Source organism: Mandrillus leucophaeus, unplaced genomic scaffold, assembly GCF_000951045.1.
Source record: "Mandrillus leucophaeus isolate KB7577 unplaced genomic scaffold, Mleu.le_1.0 Scaffold417, whole genome shotgun sequence".
Taxonomy (NCBI): Eukaryota; Metazoa; Chordata; class Mammalia; order Primates; family Cercopithecidae; genus Mandrillus; species Mandrillus leucophaeus.
Genome location: NW_012104443.1, coordinates 966443 through 990984, shown reverse-complemented (window position 1 = coordinate 990984; position 24542 = coordinate 966443). Strand labels below are relative to the sequence as shown.

The 24542-nt window shown below is 33.7% G+C and overlaps 1 protein-coding gene across 2 annotated transcripts in view; it reads left to right on the top strand.

Annotated features, from left to right (window-relative positions):
• Window positions 1-24542, top strand: part of DPH6 (diphthamine biosynthesis 6) — a 185172-nt gene that overhangs the window by 130268 nt on the left and 30362 nt on the right. For both annotated transcript variants that reach the window (XM_011992698.1, XM_011992699.1), the window contains exon 6: window positions 12214-12275. In XM_011992698.1, coding sequence (XP_011848088.1) covers window positions 12214-12275 — 62 coding nt within the window. The remainder of the gene's footprint in view (window positions 1-12213; window positions 12276-24542) is intronic.

Below are 24542 nucleotides of genomic sequence, written 5' to 3'. Positions count from 1 at the left end.
GGAGTATTAGTCAACCTTTAAAAAGAAAATCTAACTATTTGCAACAACATGGATGAACCTGGAGGACCTTATACTATGTAAAATAAGCCAGATACAAAAAGACAAATACTGCATCGTATTACTTATATATGTGATCTAAAAATGTCAAACTTAAAGAAATAAAGAATAGAATGGTAGTTACCAGAGAACAGAGAGGAGAAGGATTTGGGAAGATGTTGATTAAAGGGTACAGAGTTAGTAATGCAAGATAAACAAGTTCTGGAGATCTAATGTACAACAGTGTGTCTATAGTTAAGAATATTGTGTTGCATACTTGAAATTTGCAAAAAGGATATAAGTGTTAAGTGTTCTCAAAACACACACAAATGATAACTGTGTGAGGAGATGGGTATGTTAATTCACTTGATTGTGGTGAATATTTTACAGTGTTTACATATATAAAGTCATCAAGTTGTACAACTTAAATATATATAATTTTAAATTGTCAACTATATCTCAATAAAGCTGATAGGGGAAAGAAAATGACTAGACCAGATTTGCATTTTGAACATTTCATTATTACTGTAAGTTCATTAGAATTTGGTATTCCTCAAGGCTTTTTTCTGTATCTTCTCTTCTCACTCAAATATTCTCCTTGAGATTTCACTTCATGGCTTCTGTTTCTATAGACCAAAATCTAGTTAGATAACTCTTCTCTGATGATTCGTGGGAAACTTAAATACATGTCAATTTTAACACAATTAATATTGAATTCACCCTTTATTGTCCTTCCCAAACCTTCATCTATTTGATTTATATATATATTTGAAGGAATAACACCTGGTGCCACCATCTTTTAATTTGCTCAAAGTCAAAAACCTGAGACTCATTCTTCCCTTTTCTGTCTCCTGTATTCCCCACATCCAATTCACTGATATTATATATCTTACCTACCATATGCTGCTCTCAATTCTGTTCTCCTCTATACTAATGCTTTGTCTATTACATCCTCTCTCATCTGGTCTGTTGCAGCACCTTGTTTATTTGCCTTCTTACCTCCAGTCTTATTTTCTACCAAGGAACTTGACTGAAGCTGGAATGATCTTTCAAAAGTCAAATTGGATCGTATCATTGTTTTGTTTGAATTTCTCAGTATTCATTATGACCTTACTTTCAAGCATAAACTCCTTAAAATGAAACAGAAGGCCATATAGGACCTGGCTTTTGTCTACATTTTTAGCTTCAACTCTTCCACCTTCAGACACTCTCTACTCAAGCTTCTTTCAGTTTCCAGTACTCATCATCTTGAAAACTGATAAGAACAATTAGGAAAATGTTTCAAGAATAAATATTTCAAATCCCTTCTTTAAAAAAAAAATTCTCTGTGTTCCACACATCTTTCACTTATTATTTGTTCTGTACACCCCAAAAGCTTTATAGTAATTTTTAATGTACAAAAAGGGGAATTTGAGCTATCACCAGCAGTTATTGATTATCATTAACTGCATAACTATACTTAATATTATTTATTGGTCATTTATTTCATGTATGCCATTGATTCTAAAAGTGAGTCTATAAAATATCTAAGTCTACTTTATGTTACACAGAAGTAAAATTATCAGTTCATAGATTTTAGAATATTTCTGGCCTTGTAAAATTAGTTTAGAAGTATTCCCTCTTCTTCAATATTAGTTTTCTTGAAAGAGTTTAAGAAAGATTGCTATTAGCTCTTTAAATTTTTGGTAGAATTCAGCCATGAAGCTATCTGGTCCTGGGCATTTGTTTGATGGGAGACTTTTAATGACTGATTCAATCTCCATAGTTATTATTGGTCTGTTCAGATTTCCAACTTCTTTGTGATTCAGTCTTGGTAGGTTATAGGTTTCTGTGAATGTATCCATTTTGTCTAGATTGCCCAATTTGTTGGTATGTAGTTGTTTAGAGTAGTGTCTTATGATCCTTTGTATTTCCATGTTACCTGTTATAATGTCTCCCCTTCTATTTCTGATTTTATTTGAGTCCTGTCCCTGTTTTTCTTAGTCTGGCTAAGGGTTTGTCAGTTTTGTTTAGCTTTTCAAGACAACTCAGTTTTAGGCCAGGTACAGTGGCTCACACCTGTAATCCCAGCACTTTGGGAGGCCGATGCTGGAAGATCACAAGGTCGGGAGTTTGAGACCAGCCTGGCCAATATGGTAAAACCCTGTCTGTACTAAAAAAATACAAAAATTAGCCAGGCGTGGTGACACATGCCTGTAGCCGTGGCTACTCAGGATGCTGAGGCAGGAGAATCACTTGATCCCAGGAGGTGGAGGTTGCAGTGGGCTGAGATCGTGCCACTGCACTCCAGCCTGGGCAACAGAACAAGACTCTGTCTAATAATAAAATAAAATAATTAAAATATAATAAAATAAAATTCTGTTTTATTGGTTTTTGCATTGTTTTTCCAGGCTCGATTTTCATTTATTTATACCCTAATCTTTGTTATGTTCTTTGTTCTGCTATCTTTGGGCTTGTCTTCTTTTTCTAATCCTTTGAGCTATAATGTTAGGTTGTTTATTTGAGATCCTTCTTCCTTTTGGATGTAGGCATTTATTGCTACAAACTTTCCTCCTAGAACTGCTTTTGCTGCATCCCATAAATTTTGGGATATTGTGTTTCCACTTTGTTTTTTGTCTCAAGATGTTTCTTAATTTCTCCTTTAATTTATTCTTTGACCCGGGAAGATAGGGCCATATGCTCCTTCAGGAACATACTGTTTAATTTTCACGCACTTCTTAATTTTCCGTGATTCTTTCTTTTATTGATTTCTAGTTTCATAGCATTGTGGTTGAAAAAGATACTTGACATGATTTTAACCTTAAATGTGTTAAGACTTTTTTGTGGCCAAACATATGATCTATCCTGGAGAATGTTTCATGTGCACTTGAGAAGAATTTCTGTGCTTTTGCTGTTGAAAGGAATGTTCTGTAAATATCTATTAGGTTCCTTTGCCCTAAAGTAGTTCAAGCCCAATGTTTCCTTATTGATTTTCTGTCTGGAAGTTTTATCCGATGTTGATAGTGGAGTACTGAATCTCCTGCTATTATTGTGTTGTAGTCTATGCCTCTTCAGACTTGTTTACTTTATATATTTATGTGCTCCAATTTGGGTGCATATATGTTTGCCATTGTTACATCCTCTTGATGAATTGGCTCTTTAATCACTGTATGATGACCTTTATTGTCTTTTTTACAGTTTTCGACCTAAAACCTTTTCGGTCTAAGATTAGTATAGCTATCTTTGCTCTTTTTGTTTCTATTTGCATGGAAGATCTTTTTTTCCATTCCTTTAGTCTATGAGGGTGTTTTAAGGTGAAAACTGAGTCTCTTGTAGGCAGCATATAGTTGGTGCTCACTTTTTCATCCATTCTGCCTCTCTGTATGTTTGACTGGAGAATTTAAAACATTTACATTCAAAGCAAAGAAGTCACATGTTGAGACAACTCGTAACACAACCTCTAAGAGCTGTAAGCATTTAAGTCTAACTGTAGAAATGGAAAATCTGAAAAATTGAAATAAGGTCCTTCCTGAGATAGTCACTTTCATATATGTAAGCTCATTTTTTTAGAGATTATATGACCAGTCTTCTTATCTGTTCTTTTAAATAAAAATTCTGTCATTTTATTTCTAAAAATAATTATAGAATAATGGTGTGTTCAGCAGGAGTCTGGGAACAAATAAAAATTATATTTACCCACAAAACAGTTCGAGTTTTAAAAATGGTATCTACTTGTTCAGTTAGCCAGTAAGCCTGGTAGAGATAGGAAGAGATTTCAGGAGTGTGTGTGTGTGTGTGTGTGTGTGTGTGTGTGTGTGTGTTTTAGTTTGAAAGATACGTGAGGTATTCAGTTCTTGTATTCAGTGGATTTATCAAGAATTATAGACAGACTAGAAGTTGCTTCTCAGAATGATTATACCTTTTCTAATATCACCTACTGATTTTACAGTAAAACTCTAGGCTACAAAGGTTGAGATGAGAAGACAATTCACTTTACTTGACTCTTAAAAATAGCATTGTCAACCATTTTGTGATGTCTCTCTCTTCATATATTGGGCTGTACTGAAAAGATAAACCTCCACTTGCTTTCATGACAGTAGATAATAAATTGATACAATTCAGCTGAGAAGTTGAAAAATGCATTGAAAATAATGGGGCATAACATTGTAGGGTTAACATTTATTCATAGATGATGCAATTAAATAAAACAGGCATTAACTTCAAGGTCAGTAAGTAAAGTAATAAAATTGAATATTTTAATTGAATTGTAATTGCTTCCCATTGATACATGCAAGTAAAGTAAAATAGATGTCAGCTCTGCAAATTATGGTTCTTCCTCCTAATTAATTTCTTAATTCTGCATGGAGTTATCAGTGCCTAGGTCTTGTTGTGGGTTTATTCATCCACCCAGCTTCCATCAAGGAATGTCTGTATGACATGATGAAATGGCTAGGTGTCAGGGTTTACAGTAAATTTTTTCTGTACTTTGGCAAAAATATTGTTGGTAACTCAAAGTCACATATTCATGTATTAGAGTTAAAATGTACTTTAACATCATCCTGGATCCTATGGATCATAATCTGCATTAATATTGATATTTCTTGATATTGATATTTATGTTAACATTAACTAATGTAATTGTCTCAGTGATTATAAAGGTTTTTATAGGGAGATATATACATAAAGACGCACATTCCATAATTAACTGGCTCAAGAAGTAAATTGTACTGACCGCTAGGATTTTAATGAAGCACAATTTGTGTCTGTTCACAACCCAAGCTTTACTAGAAAAGAGACACCTAAATTGAATAAATTTAAAAAAGAAAAATCTTTTGCAAGGACTGAGGTAAATTGAAGCTTTTAGATAAAGTTGAATTGCATTGAAAAAGCCAATGAACTGTTGTGGCTTTTTCAGAGGCTTTTAATAGCTCCTTCAAAGGTTTTAATGTAATGCAGTTTTATGTAAAATAAAATAAGAATGATGATGTTACAAAGATTAACAGAGAGATTTTTAAAGTATACTAAAATTGTGTAGGATCTAGATACTAGGGTTTATTTAAAGAAAAAGAAAATTGTGCCTTTTGGACCAGCTGCATTTACCAGTTGAGTGGCTACTAATTAGAAATTGAAAATGGAATGGATGTGTAAGATGGATTTTAAATTTACTGAGATATTGTTATATATTCATATACTTTAAAATGATTTTATAGGATAGAATTATTTGAGTGCAAATATATTGGTGTATTAGCATCATTCTTTAGTTGTGCTTAGAAACATAAGTGGGTTCTTCTTGTTGGTAAAGTAGAGATGCTGTGATGTCTATCTTTTGTGTTAAAATTTAACTCAGACATTGACTTTTTAAAAATGTTTCTCTCTGAGCCATTTAAAACAAAAATTTAAAAATAAGTCTATTGAGAAATATATTTTATTAATGCTAATATGACCCTGACCTTCCTTTCTCAATTAAGAAGGATCATTCAGAAATCTTTGTGTATATCACCTAATTAGAAAATACCAAAACCAAAATACATAAAATGTAAAACTAGAATCTTAGAGCTTCATAATTATAGATAAGCTAACAATTTTTCACACTAAAGAGATCTGTTTTTTCAGATCTTTGTTTTAAAATTATTTTAATAATCATCTTATATTTAGGGAAATGAAAGTAAATATTATAAACACTGTGCATACAATGCTTAGATGTTGATAGATGAGGAAACTTGTGGAATATGGGGAAGTGTAAGAAAATTAAGTATTCATCTTTAATTATACTTATAAAAACAATTACTATGAGTTTTTGTTTTCATGTATTAATAGTTTGATATTTATGGAATCATTGGTGTGCTAAGCGTTAAAGAATTTCTTGAGGAAACTTCTGTATCCAAATATATTCTGGGGTAGGATGAATAATCTTCCTACAACATCCCTAACATCCCTAATATCATCTGATGCTTAGTAGTTTCAGATGATTTAGAAAAGATCTTAAAAGATCAGGGTGGCTTCAGGCCATTGCTTTAGCAAGGACAGTAACTGGAATTGCTAGGAATCTCTGGATTTTATCCAAGAAAATATGTTCTGTAAACAATCTGCAGTACATGGCATATGGACAGTGATCATGAGGTCCCCAATGACTTGTCACTTTCTAATGAACAGAAAAATTGAAGCAAAGGCAGACTGTGCTCAGGTAAAGTATTCAGATATTCAGATAAAGTAACCAGCAAGGCATCAGGAGAAAAAGACCTTTGTAGTTATTATAATCAAGTACAGTGGAACATGTTAGCCTGATAGAAGTAAATATTATAAGCTGTGTTGAATTAAAGTATAAAAATCCATTCAGAAGAGTATGCAGGCTATTATATTCAATTTAAACAAGTAGTTTCATTACTAAAACCTAGACATTTTATGGAAAAGAATTATAGTCTGTTTAAATAGTATCACATCATGATATAGGAACACCTAAATCATTGTTCGTGCCAAAAAAGCCTACCTAAATCACCTGGCATAACCTCTGAAAAATATGTTTTAAAATTGTTTGTTTCTTACATCCTGCTAATTCCTTGGTTTTAGATGTCCTTTGCAACCATCTTTCATGTGTGTGAAATGCTTCTGCCCTGTGTAAAATGTCTAAAACAAGCTTATTCAACCCATGGCCCAGGACGGCTTTGAGTGCAGCCCAACGCAAATTTGTAAATTCTCTAACACTATGAGATTTTATTTTTATATTTATTTTTCCAGCTAATCAGCTATCATTAGTGTGAGTATATTTCATATGTGGACCAAGACAATTCTTCTTCCACTGTGGCCCAGGGGAGCCAAAAGATTGGATACCCGTGGTCTAAAACCTCAGGCCTATGAATCATAGCAGCCTATACACCCTCACTAAACTTTACCCAGACCCTATTACCAAACCTGTAGATACGCATGAAGCTTATTTTATTATTAGCTCTGAGAGAAAAGAAATTTGGCTCGTAAATATTTTAGATAGTTTCTAGTTGTACAATAATCTCCTTTTGTAGTGAAATTATCTCTAATATGTCTCAGGAAAATATTTGAAAATTTTTCTCTAATGTTTTAAATGTTATTTATTTCAATGATTTTAGCTTCCTGGAATTTTTAGTGCTTAGCCCAAGCTAATGTATTGAAAATATTTTCATGAATACAGAAAAGTGTTTAAATGACCAACTAATTTTTACCAAGCTGTAACTGTGTGAAGACCACAGGTTCATGTGGAAAGTGTGTTCAGGGTGTTTTACATTATTTACTGACTCATATTTAAAGGCAAGCCAAATGACTTTATCCACTGTGGAATACAGACATCTCTGAAATGAGATATAACTGCTATTTCTATACTTTAATAATTCTGAACTGGGGCTTGATACTCTACGATGAATTAAAAGACTGCAAGAAAAATGAGATCTTATGGTGCCTACCTGTGTAAAACTGTATGCTCTTAAATTCCCTTTTATGCCTTACAGGCATATATTTGCATATATTTACTTCCAGGCTCATGCATAGAATGCAAAACACAAATTCTCAGATTCAATCATGGGAGACTTTTTAAATGATGCCCTAATGCTGACTGTGATATATGTATGTGTTGTTACACACACACACACACACCACACACACAGAGTTGGAGGGAAAGCTAAAAAGTGACTTCCAGCCATGCTGACCTTGTATATTCATGCTTTGGATTTTAACAAATTTCCCAAACCCATGGCAGTCATAGATAAATATAAGAAGGAAAAATGTGAAAAACATAATTGTGCTGGAAAACATTGTAAACATCTCTGTTAGCTAGAAATGAAAAGACAGAAAGTAGTGAACAGGACTGAAGTTGTGCACTGTAATGTAGGGATCCAGGAAGCAGGCAGAAGCAGTTGGGCGGTCATGTCCTGTGGGGAAACAGAAATGGGAAGTGCCCTACATGAGGGAGAACCTCAGAGAGATCAAGAAAAATATAAAATCCATTTGTTTAAAAAAGTAGTTATTAGAAAAATAAATCGCCCAGAATGAAGCAGTAACAGAGTGATATGAAAACCAATTAGAAATTTTAGAAATGAAACATAAACATAGTCATGAAAAAAACCCTCAGTGGGCGGAATAAATGCTAGTCACGTCAAAGAGAGAATGAGTGCAGCGGAAAAAAAGAGAAAAAGTAATTCACCAAGAAGGCATAGAGAGAGCAAAAAAATAGAAAAAGCCACAGAGAGAGGAAAAAAATAGAAAATGCAATTAAAAAATATGGAAGCTAGATTGGGAAATTGCAGTATTTGTATAATACGTGTTTCAAGGAAAAAATTGAAGGCAGAAAAGCAGATATAACTGAAAATACTCTAGATTTGAAGAAAGACATGAGTTTTTGAATTGAAAGTACACATTAGGTGCTGTCCAGTACTAATTAAAATAAACATATGCCTGGACACCTTGAATTAGGATTGCAAACTGTAGTAGGTATGTTGAAAATTGTGTCATAGGTATGTTGAAAATTGTACAATCTAGCATATAGAAAATAAAGATTCCTTATATGGGAGCCGCTATCAGACTGACATCATAATTTTCATTAGGAACCGCAAATGCCAAAAGTAACATATTGCAACTAAACTATTGTGAGAGAAACATAGAGACATTATGAGACCTGTAAAAACTAGGAGAATATGCCACTCACAGATCTTCAGTGAAAGAATAAAGAACAAACTTCAGTTAGAAATAGATTGATTCAAGGAGAAATGAATGACAAACAATAGTGAGCATAAACATTGTAAACTATGTTGATAACCTTAATTTTTCTTGCTAAAAATAATGGAAAAAAATTCAACACAATGATAACTGAAATGGTGAAGCCTGTGTAGTGTCTAGTTAAAACATACTAAGTTCTGGTCTAAAGGATGCTGAAGAGAGTTAATACATTAAGACTTTAAAACTATGGTTTTGAATGTATGCAAAAATTCACAGATGATTATCTGAAAAGTAGAAATTCACTCTATAGCATTCTAATTAGCAGAGTAAAACATTAAAATAATTTTCAACTCAGTATGAGGCAGAAAAAAAAGAAAAAGATATAAAGCTTAATGTAACAGAAAATTTATACTAAGATGCTAGAAGCAGGTCCAGCCATATAACATAAAATTATTAAACTTGGTTCTTTAGGGTCATATTTATAAGATTGGGTGAAACAAAAGAAAGCCAATTATATGTGGGCATCTACAACAATACAAAAAATTTGAGAACAAATAATGGAAAAAATATATATGGAAGATTAACAAAAGAAAGCTGGTGTCGCAATGTTCATAGAAGACATACAGATTACAAGATAAAAATCTGATGGAGATGAAAAAGTCACTAATTCTTAATAAGCAGAGTAATTCTTTCAAAAAGTTTTAGAAATTATGAGTTTGTGCACATATAACAACATAGCTCTCAAATATATTAAGGAAAAATGACAGAATTATAAGAAGAGATTATTAAAACCAAAATCATAATGGGAGTTTTTTTTTACCTTATTATTAGAAACTGATGGTTCATGGATATCAAAAATTTTTAAGGCCATAAAAGATTTGAAGAGCAAAATTAACAAGTATGGTCATGATTTTATGTGTTTGGGTACAGAATCTTGCTTTCAACAGATAGAAAACACACTTTCATTCAAGCACAGATGGAGCATTTATAAAATCTGATCATGTTCTAGACCACAAGGAAACTTTACCAAATTTTTAAATTTTATTTTGTTAAAGCAGTTGTGGGTTCACAGCAAATTAAGAGAAATGTACAGAGATTTTCCACATACCCTGACCCCATACCGCATGAGCTCCCCCATTATCAACCTCCCCTGCTAGAGTGGTACATTTGTTAAAATTGTTGAACTTACAATGACACATCATAATCACCCAAAGTTCATAGTTTACATTAAGGTTCACTGCTGGGATGTACGTTCTATGGGTTTTGACAAATGTATAATAACGTATTCATCATTACAGTATCATACAGAGTATTTTTCTACCCTACAAATCCTCTGTGCTCTGCCTGTTTAACCTTGACTGCCCCCTGCCCAAAACCCTTGGCAATCACTGACCTTTCTACTATCTTCATAGTTTTTTCTTTTCCGGAATGTCATATAGTTGGAATTATACAGTATGTAGCTTTTTCAGATTGGCTTCTTTCACTTAGTAATACACATGTACATTTCCTCCATGTATTTTCATGGCTTGATAGCTGCTTTTTTTTTTTTTTAAGCACTGAGTAATATTTCATTGTCTGGATGTACACTATCTTCATAGTTTTTTCTTTTCCGGAATGTCATATAGTTGGAATTATACAGTATGTAGCTTTTTCAGATTGGCTTTTTTCACTTAGTAATACACATGTACATTTCCTCCATGTATTTTCATGGCTTGATAGCAGCTTTTTTTTTTTTTTAAGCACTGAGTAATATTTCATTGTCTGGATGTACACAATTTACTTAGTCATTCACCTACTGAAAGACATTTTGGTTGCTCCAGATTTTCACGATTGTGAATAAAGCTGCTATAAACACCCATGGGCAGGTTTTTGTGAAGACAAAAGTTTTGATACCTTTGGGTAAACACCAAGGAACACCATAGTTGGATCATCTAGTAAGAATATGTTCAGTTTTGTAAGAAACTGCCCAACTGTCTTACATGTATTCCCATTACAAAGTGACTGTACCGTTTTGCATTCCAATCAGCAATAGTATTGCTTTACATCCTTGCCAGCCTTTGGTGTTGTAAGTTTTCCAGATTTTGGCCTCTATAATAGGTGTGTAGTGGTATCTTCTTGTTTTATTTGCATTTCTCTGGTGACATATGATGTGGAGGATCTTTTCATATGCTTATTTACCATCGATATATCTTTAGTGAGGTGTCTGTTAAGGTCTTTTTGCCCATTTTTAAATTGGATTGTTGTTTGCTTATTGTTGAGTTTTAAGAGTTCTTTGTGTACATTAGATACTAGTCCTTTATCAGATGTTCTTTTCTCTCAGTCTATGGCTTTTCTTCTTATTCTTCTTACATTGTCTTTCACAGAGCAGAGGTTTTTAATTTTAATGAAGTCAGCTTATTAATTGTTTCCTTAATGGATAATGCTTCTGGTGGGGTGTATTAAAATACCCCATAACCAAGGCCATCTAGATTTTTTTCCTGTTATAGGAATGTTATAATTTTGCATTTTACCTTTACGTCTACAATCTATTTTAAGTTAATTTTGTGAAGAGTGTAAAGTCTGTGTCTAGATCCATTTTTTTTTTTTGCCGATGGATATCCAGTTATTTCACACCATTTGTTGACAAAACTGTCTTTGCACTATAGTATTGCCTTTCATTACATTAACTTTTGTAAATGAAGCTAGGCCAATATATGTAAATATGAATGTAAATATCCAAAATGAATTCATTTATTTCATGGCCGACTTGTGACATGTGATTTTTTTCCTGGCTAATTAGTCTTGGTGTATAGAAAGCATTCATGTAGCTCACACTTGTCTCCCGCACTCCATCACCTATGTAAACGCTACTGTTATGTCAGTTTAATATCTTTATTAAAGGTTATGCACGTGCTGTTGGCACAGTGATGATTTTTCAGAGTTGTCTGTATCTTTACTTGAAAAATACATTGTTGCAAAGGAGTCATTGAAATGAAATGTCATTTAATTTAATAATGCAATTATTTGTGCCCGTATGCTACTATTAAGTGAATTAATACTTAAGCATAACAGTCTACTGCTATTTTCTACTCTTATTGTCTAAGTAAGAAGTTTGAAGTTTAAATAAAATAGGGATAAATCAAAAAATTAATGCTGTTGTCCATCAGTAAAATAAACCGTAACCATTAAAATATAAAGAATTAAAAGTTTAGGTATTTGAAATGATACTCTTTTTTTCTATCCTAAAATTCCAGACATTTTTCTATCCTCAAAATGAATAAAGGAATTGAAACAATGCATCTGGTAGTTGACACAGTGCAATTGAAATAAATGGAAACTTACTTTTCAGAAGCAATAAAACCAGTTACCCACGGGGAATAGAAAAGTAAATACTAGCAAAGTACATTTTACTTTATGATCAAAGCAATTAAAATATATACACACTGCTTTCCTAGGCAAGGAGGGGCCAAGGGAAAGGGAATGTGTCTTTAAAGTTCCTATCTGATAGTTATCTTTAAAAACTTTAACCTTTCTTGGCAGGCTTAGATCCTGATAAGCATCTTGGGAAAACCCTGGATCAAATGGAGCCATATCTCATAGAGGTAAGAATTTATACTAGATCTCAAAATACAGTCATCTAAAGGAGAAAACAAAATAATGCCATGATATAATGATTACAAAATTTATTTTATTTTAGAAAAAATCAAATACATTTGTAGTATATTTATGAAAAAAATAAACTTCAAATGGAAATGAAAATGTTTAAATTATAAAAATTAATTACCAACTTGTTAACCCAAATATGACACAGTTATACCTAAAAAGAAAGTGCTCTGTCAGAAAGTCTATTTTTATTAAAATGAACACTATATTCTATATAAAATGTGCTATACTATTAAAGTATCTGATAGTTTGTGTGATCACATGCTTTGTCATCAGAAACAGGAGTTAGAGATTAATGTAACCCCTTCTCTTTTACCAATTAAGAAATTGACTTGCAGCATAGTAAAAAAAAAATTATCCTAAGATTTCAAATTACTCTACTTAACTTCTTATTGTGAAACCCTAAACATGTTTTAAACATTAAATATTCAGTTGTTTTCATGTACTCTTTCTATTCAATGTACTATATTTTATTAGAGTTTTAGAGCAAATGTTATGTTTAGTATGGCAATGCATCATTAACTAGAATGTTTAATTATTACACTATGTGGGGTATTTATATTCTATCATGATGATGGAAAAAAGAAAATCTCTCTCCTATGAAAGAACCTATCTCTTTTAACAAGTTATCGTTTTCTTGTCCCATGCTCTTAATTCATCAATATTGTCTCTGGGCTGTTTTAATACCATTGCTGTGAATATGAACTGTTAGCAGTTACACTTTTCAGTACCTTTATGGGTTTTACCTTTTTGGGGGAGTTATTTGTAATTGATTATTTTATGGTTTATCAATCAATATGTACCAAATGCCTAGAAATCTCTGAAATGTTATTTTTTATAGTGTTAATTCCTTAATAATTATTATTAAGCATCTAGTGTATTCCAGGCAGATAGTAAAGATTAAAAGAAAAATGAAATGATTATATAATTGTGACAAATTGTATTTGGTTTCTAGATAATTTGGTGTCATTTATTTAAGTCAATTTATGGAACATGGTTGCTTTCTATGCTTATCTGATAGGACTTTTCTCACAGCAATTTGTTCTGTAGCTCCATTATATCATGTTTACATCTGTTCACTGCCATCAGACTAAATTTAGCTTCTACCAAAACATTGTATAGATTTATGGAAATGAAAGAAAAATTCAGAAGTGAGAGACTGGCATTAGCCAAAGTATTGGCCAAAAGAGCTATTTCCAAAATTTGAAGTCATAAGTTTAGATTTTAAGTGTGTTGATATTCTTTGTAGAAAAGGGAAACAAGGTTTTGAGAAGCACCATGATGTTGATTATGAGTTAACCTTCGTATTACCATAGGATGTTTAAACACAAAATGCAAAATTCATTTTATTCAATGATTCTTTAGCAAGTTCCTCAACTTGCTCTGGCAATCTTACATTTCCCTAGAATTATTTTCTACCCATTCTCCATAATGGCTATTTTATTCCTTCTCCACTGTCCTAAAATTTAAAATCCCTTCAGCTTACCCCTTACTTTAAGTGGATGACGCATCTTCCTTCACAGAGGAAATAGGAGCCATGATATAAGAAATCGCACTGCCTCCCTCCCAACTCCAGCACCACCCCTACTAATTTCCCTGTACCTACACCTATCCTTGCTTACTGTAACTGGGAGAAGTGTTCTTTCTTCCTTATATGGCTAAGGCCCTACCTGTGCTTGGATCCCATTCACACCTGCCTTCTCAGAGACATTGCAGTCAACCCACCCCCTCGACTGTCTTCATTCTCAGTCTCTTTGTCTCCTTCACATCAATATTGGAACATAATACAGACTGTCCCATCCTGAAGACCCCCTTTCTCCACCCTAGTTTTTCTCTGACTACCTCTCTTTCTTCTTTGCTTCAAAACCAAAATACATAGAAGTGTTATCTGTATTCATTGTCAGTACTTCTTCATGTCTGAGATGCCTCAAGTACCTGGAATCTGTCTTCTCATTCTGCCTCTAAACGGATACAGCTGTGACCGAAATCACTCACGATACCCATTTTGCCAAACACAATAGATACTTCTTAGTCCGTATTTCCCAGTTACAGATGCATCTTGAAATGCTTCTAGTTACATTGATGGAACCACACTTTCCTCGTTTTTCTACTTTCATTCTAGATAGTCCTGCTCTTTTACTGATTCCTAGTTTAGGCTCCATTTTCCCTTTAGAAACTTTTTCTAGGTAATCTCAATCGCTCTCTTGACTTTATTAGCTATATTCTGATGACTCCCAAGTCTTTGTGGTCCATATTTATCAGCGAAACTTCAGTGCCCACAGATACCACAAATTCAATCTCTACATACTCGATGGTAGCCTTGATATCCATCGTTTTTTTGCCATTCCTTTTGTCATCACCTTAATTCAGATGCCTGTTACTTCAGGCCTAGAATAATACTGACACCTCCAAATTTGCCTCTACCTTCTATTTTATTTTCCAAAGAATTCGTTTGCTTCTTGCCCCAAGATAATCGTTCTAATATATTCTACTGTATTTGTGTCACTCAATCAAAACTTTAAATGAGTCCTCATTGCCTACAGGCAAAAATCCAAATTCTTTAGACTCCTTTTTCCCTCACCTGCTATATCTAACTCATTAACATGATCTTGTCTGCTCTATTTCCAGAATATATTCTATTATAACTCCAAGCTCTTCTCACTGTCTCTACTACTACCACCATACCATAATCACCTCTTGTCTGGAATACTACCTCAACCTCTAACTGGTCTGCTTACTTCCACCATTGCCCTGCCGTGATCCGTTATTTATATAGATATCAGAATGATATTTTTCAAGTGTAAATCAAATCATATCCCTACTTTGTTTAAAATGTAAGTGGGTTCTTATTGCAATTAGAATAACATCCAAACAGCGATAGATCACAACTTGTGAGAGCCTATATGATCAGCATCCTATCCATCTTTTCAGGCTCATCTTTCACGGTTCTCCCATTCTCTGTCTCATTCCCTTAGCTGTAGCCGCATAGGTCTCTTTATTACTTAAACACGCTTTATTCACCCTTTTTCTCATTAGGACCTTCCCCTGCCTGAAATGTTTTGTCCACAGACTATCACTGGTTAATACCTTCTCATTATTTAAATGATAATTTAAATGCCACCTCCTCAAAGCAGCTTTCCCTGACTACTCTAGCTAAAGCAGATCTCTGCAAATTATTTTATGTGTTCATCTGTTCACATGTATATTATCTGCCCTGTACCATTAGAATGTAAGCTCCAATAATCTTGCCAAGTTTTTGGCAGACATTAGTTCTTTAGTTCTTTCATTCAGTAGCTTTTCATCTATCTGTTCATTCGTTCATCTCATTTTTAAATTACTGAATATTTGTTGAGGATCTATTATATGACAGATGCTATGGTGAACACTAAGTATACATGAGGAGTTAAACAAACAAGATACTTCTTCTTGAAGAGTTTACAATTTGCTATAGTTGTTTTCAGACCTGAAGGTGTAATTCACTGGAAACCTTCTTAAAAATGCATAAATTCTTTTTCCATCCCCACAAATTTCTGCTCAGAGGGACCAGGGACCAGAAATCTGACCTTCAAACAAGCACTAGGTAATTCCATCACATTAATACAGTATGTAATCTAGTTTCTCAATACCACTAACACATTTCAGCTCCTGTCTTTCTAGATTTCTCTGAAAGAGTATGTTCCTTCTTGAAACTGTCATCCATTGGCTTCTGTGAGGCTACTCACTCCTGAAATCTTCCTGAGTACTTCCTTAGCTTTCCTTTGGGGCGTTCTATATATACTCCACCTTTTATATATTGTGGTTCCCTTCATAGCCTTCCTCCTGTGGTGATCTGAAATAGTCCCATGACATCAACTACGAGTTTTATTCTTCTAATAACTAAGTCTGTTTCTTCAACATTGTCCTGTGTTCCAGACATGTATATGTATTCAGCTGTACCCCCACACTGTCATCTATTAAACATCCCCAAGCCCCTCAACCTCAACAGCAGAACTAAACATTTCTTTTCTTTCTTATCTATGCCATTTTTATGTTTCCTGACACTGAAGGGCTGGCCCCATTGTCTGCTCAGTTGTTCAAGCCAAAAAAGGAAATTGTAGTAAGTAACTTCATATACTCCTTTGTTCCTAAGAACCTAAGTTCTTTTAATTCTACCCTTCTTAATATCTTACTATTTCCTCCCTTTTATCCTCACAGTCACCACATTGGCATCTCCTGTAGATTATTGCAGCAGTCATCTAGCACAAGTATCTCCTCCCTGTCTTGCGCCTTGTCAGTCAGTAGTCCAAAGTACCATCATGATATATATGAAATGCAAAGCTAATCATATCATATTACACTTTCCTTATAGACTTTGGAGTTGCTCCCCATGCTTCAAAATAAAATTTCAACTCCTTACCCTGACACAATCTGTCCTTGGGGGAAAATGAGGCTTGTAAGATAGGGAGTCAATGGAATAACTCCCTATGCTTCATCAATTTTGAACTATCAGTGGTTTCCCTACAGTGAATATCTCTTCCTACCTCCATGTTATCCTTCCCTTTCTGCATGTGTTATCCCTCCACCATGCAGCTAAATCTCTCTTTAAAATCTCAATTCAAAGCTCACTACTGTGAGGTTTTCTTGCTTAAATAAGCTTTCTTTGAGCTGCTATTTTTCTTGTCTCATGGCATGTAATATTTATCATACTATTTTTTCTTTTAAATAGTGTATATTAAATATAAAATTAAAATGTAATATGTGAAAAATAAATTCAACACAATGAAATAATGAAAAGTCTTCCAGTGACACCAAGCCCCTAGTTTTTTTTGTTCTTTCCCAGAACAATCACTCTCTTCTGTTCTAATATATCTCTTTAGAAACATTCTTTTGCATATAAAAGTATATATGCATGTGTTTATTCATTTTTATCTAAATTGGTATGTGCTATACATATTACTTTTCACATACATATGATTATGTTTGTTCCATATACATATCATTTACATTTTACCACATAACAAACCTAGGCCATTTGATTTCACAATATATTGTGTTTCATTACATAGCTATGCTATCATGTATTGAACCTATTCTTTATTGATGTACTTTGTTGATTTTTTTCATGTCTTTTGCTATTATAGATAATACTGGAATGAACATTGTTGTACATGTATTTTGGGCCCATGTATTAATTAATCTGTAGGATAAAATACTAAAAGTCAAAATGCTGGATCAGAGCAGGTTTTATGTTTTAAAAATTAATAGATATTTGAAGATACTCATTTCCACTGGAGGAATAACTTATATCAAATGAACTCTCTAAATACAAACAACCAGAAAATGCATATGAAATTGGAACAAAACTAATGTGTGAAAGCATTAGAAAATTATAAAAGTTGCAATAAGTTGAGGGAACAGAATTCCAGAGAGAATAAAAGCCCTAAGCATTGCCTCTTTAAGGTATTTTCAGATTCAAAAAATGATGCATAGATGCCAAAAGCTGAAGAGAACACTGTAGCTGAGAAGCTGATTAGGGCTTTCAGTAGTTTCACAGGGCTAGGGAGACAACAGCTGTCATTCAGGGAAAACCAAACTGGAGTGGACCTGGTTAACCCTCCAAGTTTTTAGCTGGAACCCCTGAATGAACAATACCTCCTTAGGAGTAAAGGTAAACTAGAAATAGTCCAGATCTTGCAAATACTTATATCCAGTTTTGAGTTGTATTAATGCTAGACTGAATTAAAGTGATCTGATTCTACTCTTACATCTGTTTTTCTCCGGAGAAGGATAGCATGATTCAGAGCCTCAAATTATGTCTAAAATAGTTTGCTTATAATTTACCCCAGCAATCACTAGTTGCCAGGCATATCAGGAGACCGATGAAATAACTGAAAACTGAGAGAAAGGCAGATAATAAAAATAGTCCCAGGGGATATCCATATAATTGAATAATCATATTTAAACTTTAAAATGAATATGGTTAATCTGCTCATAAATCGGATGAGAAGATGAAGTATTTTAGGGCAGAATTAGAACCTATATGACATAATCCAATGGAATTCTAGAACTTAAAAATACAATACCTGAAATTTAGAATATAATACGTGGATTTACTAGTAGATTAGATACAGCTGTTCAGACAGTTAATGAACAGTTAAGATAGGATGATATAAAATATCCAGACTGAAGCACAGAGACAACTGGAATATAAGAGATGTAAAGGAGAGGGGTTTATTGTACATATGATTCGAGGTGTAAGAATGGAGGAGAGAGAGGATAGAACAGAAGCAATGTCTGAACAGATATTACTACAGAATCTACTTGTGGGTATCATTGCTGATTTTGACAAGTAGTCTTCTCAGGATGATAAAAATTGCCCTAAATGAGAGAGAAGGATATTAATAGATAATTATATATTTTGAACAGGAATTTTTTCTTGATAGTTACAGAAAATTATGCAAAGCAACGTGAGTCTTTCTTTTCTAACTTCTCTGTGACTTCTACATAGACAAATTCTGCATAAAATTTGTGTGTACATGAGGTCTCCATAACATGAGTGCTTAATAAATGTTTACACATGTATCAGTTTTGTTTTTCATCTCATTCATAACACTTATCTCACACAGCCTAGGTTTTAATTCAAACTCCCTAGGCTTTTCCCCTCTTTTTTTTGTTTCATTTTTGCATATGCACATAAAGGAGCCTCAGTCAATTGTCTGATATACCTGGAGCACAATGATTCTAATATTAAAGCAGAATAATTCATCTGTAAAACTTTATCTCCCTTCTGCATTTAGAGAGTATTATTTGTTTAGCTTACTACCTCTGACTCCATCTTTTGCATCACTATCTAAGACAAATCATATAGTAAACAATGCCTGTATCTCCTTTTCTTTATGAATAATATGATTAATCTCATTAAGTGAAATGAAAAATAAACTGCATACTTATTTTTCAACTGGTTGAAACAATTCTCATGAATAGTTAAGGAATCCAAAAGAAGGATAGAAAACAACTTTAAACTTGGAGGGTTTGGAGAGAAAGGGAATTGGTAGAGGAGAACCCATTTTATTCACCTGCCTCGATGCATCTGAGACACCTCTTGTGTACCCCTTGTGTAATATGGGTGGACATGACTTGTTGGCTATATCAATGTTTTAATATATTACTATATCCAAGAATTACTATTTCTTAATTAAGGGAGGTTTTATATGTTATAATGGTTTCCCTGACACACATTGTTACTTAATTGTGAGAAGTGCAGACAGGTTTATAGCAGAGGTGATAGAGACAAGATGACACTTTGGGGCAAGAGTCCTTTTCATAGTTCCTTCAGATCACATGGAGCAAGAGGCAGTATGGGACACTGATCAGCAAGACACCACTCTACCCAGGTGCCCAGGTGTGAATTCCAGTTCTCTTGCTTACCTGAAATGTTAATCTAGTTAGCTTCCCATATGTAAAATGGAAGTAATAACAGTGAAATGGCCTATAAGGTACTTAGCTCAGTATCTGGTACATTCTAGGTGCTCAACAAATGTTAGTAACATTTACTATTGTAAGGTATTTTCAAGCCTCATGGTAACCTCAAATTGAAAAACTTACAATGAATACACAAAAAATAGACAGCAAGAAATTAAAGCATACCACCAGCAAAAGTCAGTTTCACTAAAAGGAGGACAAGAAAGAAGAGAAGACCACAAAACAACCAGAAAACAAATAACAATATGGCAAAAGTCTGCCCCAACTTATCAATAATAACATTGAATGTAAATAGACTATACTGTCCAATCAAAATACGTAGAGTGGCTGAATGGATGAAAAAAGAAGACCCAAAGATATGTTGCCTACAAGAAACACACTTCATTATATTTATAGGCATACTTTTAGTGTACATCTATAAATATACACATACACTGAAAATAAAGGGATAGAAAAAGATTTTCCATGCCAATGGAAACCAAAACAGAGCACGAATAGCTATACTCATACCAGACAACGTAGATTTCAAGATGAAAACTGTAAGAAGAGACAAAGAAGGTTATTATATAATGACAAAGGGGTCAATTCAGCAAGAGGATATAACAATTGTAAATATATATACATCCAACCCTGGAGCACCCAGATATATACAGTAAATGTTATTAGAACTGAAGAGAGAGATAGGCCCCAATACAATAATAACTGGAGATGTCAACGCCCCATTTTCAGCATGAGAAGTGAAGAAACATCACACTTAATCTGCACTATACATAAAATGGATCTAGGAGATATTTACAGAACATTTTATCTAATGGTTGCAGAATCCACATTCTTTTCCTCAGCACATGGATCATTCTCAAGGATATACCATATGTCAGGTCACAAAATCAGTCTGAAAAACATTCAGAAATAATTGGAATAATACCACACATCTTATCTGACTAAATGGAATAAAACTACAAATCGACAACAAGAGGAATTTTGGAAACCATACACACACATGGAAATTAAACAATGTGATCCTGAATGACTAGTGGGTCAATGAGGAAATTAAGAAGGAAATTGAAAATTTCCTTGAAACACATGCTAAAGGAAACACAACCCACCAAAACCTATGGGATAAAGAAAGCAATACAAAGAGAGAAATTTATAGCTATAAATGCCTACATCTAAAAAAGAAGAAAAACTTTAAATAACAACCTAACAGTGTTATCTTAAAGAACTAGAAAAGCAAGAGCAAACTGAACCAAAATTTAGTAGAAGAAAAGAAATAATAAAGATCAGTGCAGAAATAAATGAATTTGAAATGAAGAAAACAATATGAGATCAATGAAACAAAAAGTTGGCTATTTGAAAAGATTTTTTAAAATGACAAGCCTTTGGCCAGACTTTGAAAACAAAGAAAGATAAAACCCAAATAAATAAACTCAGATATGAAAAAAATGAAATATTACAACTGATACTACAGAAATTCAAAGGACCATTAGTGGCTACTGTGAGTAGCTGTAAGCCGGTAAATTGGAAAATCTAGAGGAAATGGATAAGTTCCTAAAGCAGACAATTTACCAAGATTGACCCATGAAGAAATCCAAAACCTGAGCAGACCAATAACAAGAAATGAGATCAAAGCTGTAACAAAAAGTCTACCAGTAAAGAAAAGCCCAGGACCCAAGGGCTTCACTGCTAAATTCTACCAAACATTTAAAGAAGAGCTAATACCAGTCCTAATCAAAGTATCCCAAAAACTAGAGGAAGAGCAAATATTTTCAAACTAATCCTATCAGGTCAGTATTACCCCTGTACCAAAACCAGACAAAGAAACGTCAAAAAAAAAAAAAAAAAAAGCACTACAGGCTAATATTTCTGATAAATATTGGTGTAAGAATCCTCAACAAAATACCAGCAAACTGAGTTCAACAATACGCTTAAAAGATTATTTATCTGAGCAAGTGGAATTTATCCCAGCAATGCAAGGATGGTTCAATATACACAGATCAATCAGTGTAATACATCGTATCAGCAGAATGAAAGACAAAAACTTACTATCATTTTAATTGATGCTGAAAAAGCTTTGACAAAATTCAACATCCCTTCATGATAAAAACCCTCAAAAAACTGGGTATAGAAAGAACATACCCCAACATAATAAAAACCTTATATGACAGATCCACAGCAAGTATCACACTGAATGGGGAAAAACTGAAAACTTTTCCTTTTAGATCTGGAACATGACAAAGATGCCCACTTTCACCACTGTTACTCAACATAGTACTGGAAGTTTTAGCTAGAGCAATCAGATAAGAGAAAGATATAGAGCATCCAAATTGGAAAAAGTCAAATTACCCTTGCTTGCATAGGATGTGGACTTTATATCTCAAAAAACTTAAAGAGTCCAACAAAAAACTATTAGAACTGATAAACAAGGTCAGAAAAGTTGTGGGACAGAAAATCAACATACAAAAATCAATAACATTTCTATATGCCAACAGTGAACAATCTGAAAAAGAAACCACAAAGTAATCCTATTTACAATAGTCACAAATAAAATTAAATACCTAGGAATTGACCAAAGAAATGAAAGATATCTACAATGAAAACTATAAAACATTGATGAAAAACTTGAAGCAGACATTAAAAAATGAAGACATTCCATGTTCATAGATTGGAAGAATCAATTTTATTAAAATGTCCATACTACCTAAAGCAATCTGCAGATTCACTGCAAAATACCAATGACATTTTTCACAAAAGTAGTAAAAAAAAAAAATCCTAAAATTTATATGGAATCCCAAAAGACCCAGAATAGCAAAAAGAACAAAACTGGAGGAATCACATTACCTGACTTCAAACTCTGCTGCAGAGCTATAGTAACCAAAATAGCATGGTACTGGCATAAAAACAGACACACAGACCAATGGAACAGGATAGAGAACCCAGAAACAAGTCCACACACCTGTAGCAAATTCATTTTTGACAAAGATGCCGAGAAGATACATTGGGAGAAAACAATCTCTTCAATAAATTATGTAGGGAAAACTAGACATTTATATGCAGAAAAACAAAACTTGATCCCTCTCTCTCACCTTATACAACAGTCAAATCAAAATGGATTAAAGACTTAAATCTAACACCTCAAATTATGAAACTACTACAAGAAAACATTGGGGATCTTTTCCAGGACATGGGTCTGGGCAAAGACTTATTGAGTAATACCACTCCCCAACCAGGCAACCAAGGCAAAAGTGGACAGATGGGATTGCATCAAGTTAAAAAACTGCACAGTGAAAGAAACAGTCAACAAAGTGCAGAGACAACCCACAGAATGGGACAAAATATTTGCAGACTACACATCTGACAAAAGATTTATAGCTAGACTATAGAAGGAGCTTATTCAACTCTATAGGAAAAAAATTTAATGATCCAATTCAAAAATGGGTGAAAGAATTGAATGGGCATTTCTCAAAAGAAGACATACAACTGTCAAACAGACATAGGAAAAGGTGTTCAACATCATTGATCACCAGAGAAATGCAAATCAAAACTACAATGAGTTATCATCTCACACCAGTTAAATGGCTTTTATCCAAAAGATAGGCAATAAACATTGGTGAGGATGTGGAGAAAAGGGAACCCTCATATGCTGTCTGTGGGAATGTAAATTAGTAAAACCACTCTGGAGAAGTGCTTGGAGGCTCCTCAAAAAACTAAAAAATAGAGCTACTATATGATCCAGCAATCCCACTGCTAGATATATACCCAAAAGAAAGGAAATCAGTGTATCAAAGGTATATCTGCACTCCCATGTTTGTTGCAACACTGTTCACAATATCCAAGATTTGAAAGCAACCAAAGTGTCCATCAGCATATGAACGGATAAAGAAAATGTGCTACGTATACACAATGGAGTACTGTTCAGCCATTAAAAAGAATGAGATTCTGTCATTTGTAACAATGTGGATGGACCTGGAGGTCATTATGTTAAGTGAAATAAGCCAGGCACAGAAATACAAACAGCACACGTTCTCACTTATTAGTGGGATCTAAAAATCAAAACAATTGAATTCATGGAGATAGAAACTAAAAGGATGGTTACCAGAGGCCGGAAATGGGAGTAGGGGACCACCAGGGAGGTGGAGATGGTTAATGGGAACAAAAAAAAAAATGAATGAATGAATAAGCTGAGCATGATGGCTTATGCCTTTAATCTCAGCACTTTTGAGAGGCCAAGCTGAGTGAATCACTTCAATCCAGGAGTTCAAGACCAGCCTGGGCAATATGACAAACTATTGACTCTACAAAAAATATGAAAAAACTAGCCAGGCATGGTGGCACATGCCTATGCCAGCTACTTAGGAGACTGAGGTGGGAGGATCACCTGAGTCCAGGAAGTCGAGGCTGCCATGAGCCATGATTGTGTCACCATACTCCACCCTGGGTAACAGAGTAAGACCCTGTCTCAAAAAAATAAAAATAAAAATAAAGATAAAGGATGAATAAGACCTAGTGTTTGATAGCACAACAGGGGGCCTATAGTCAATAATAATTTAATTTTACATTTTTAAATAACTAAAAAAGTGTAATTGGATTGATTCTGACATAAAGGATAAATACTTGCGCAGATGGATACCCATACTCCATAAATATATATATACCTACTATGTACCCATAAAATTAAACAATTTTTAACAGAAAATTTAAAAGCAAAACAGCAGAAAAATAAAAATAGCTATTGCTGAAAATTCAAA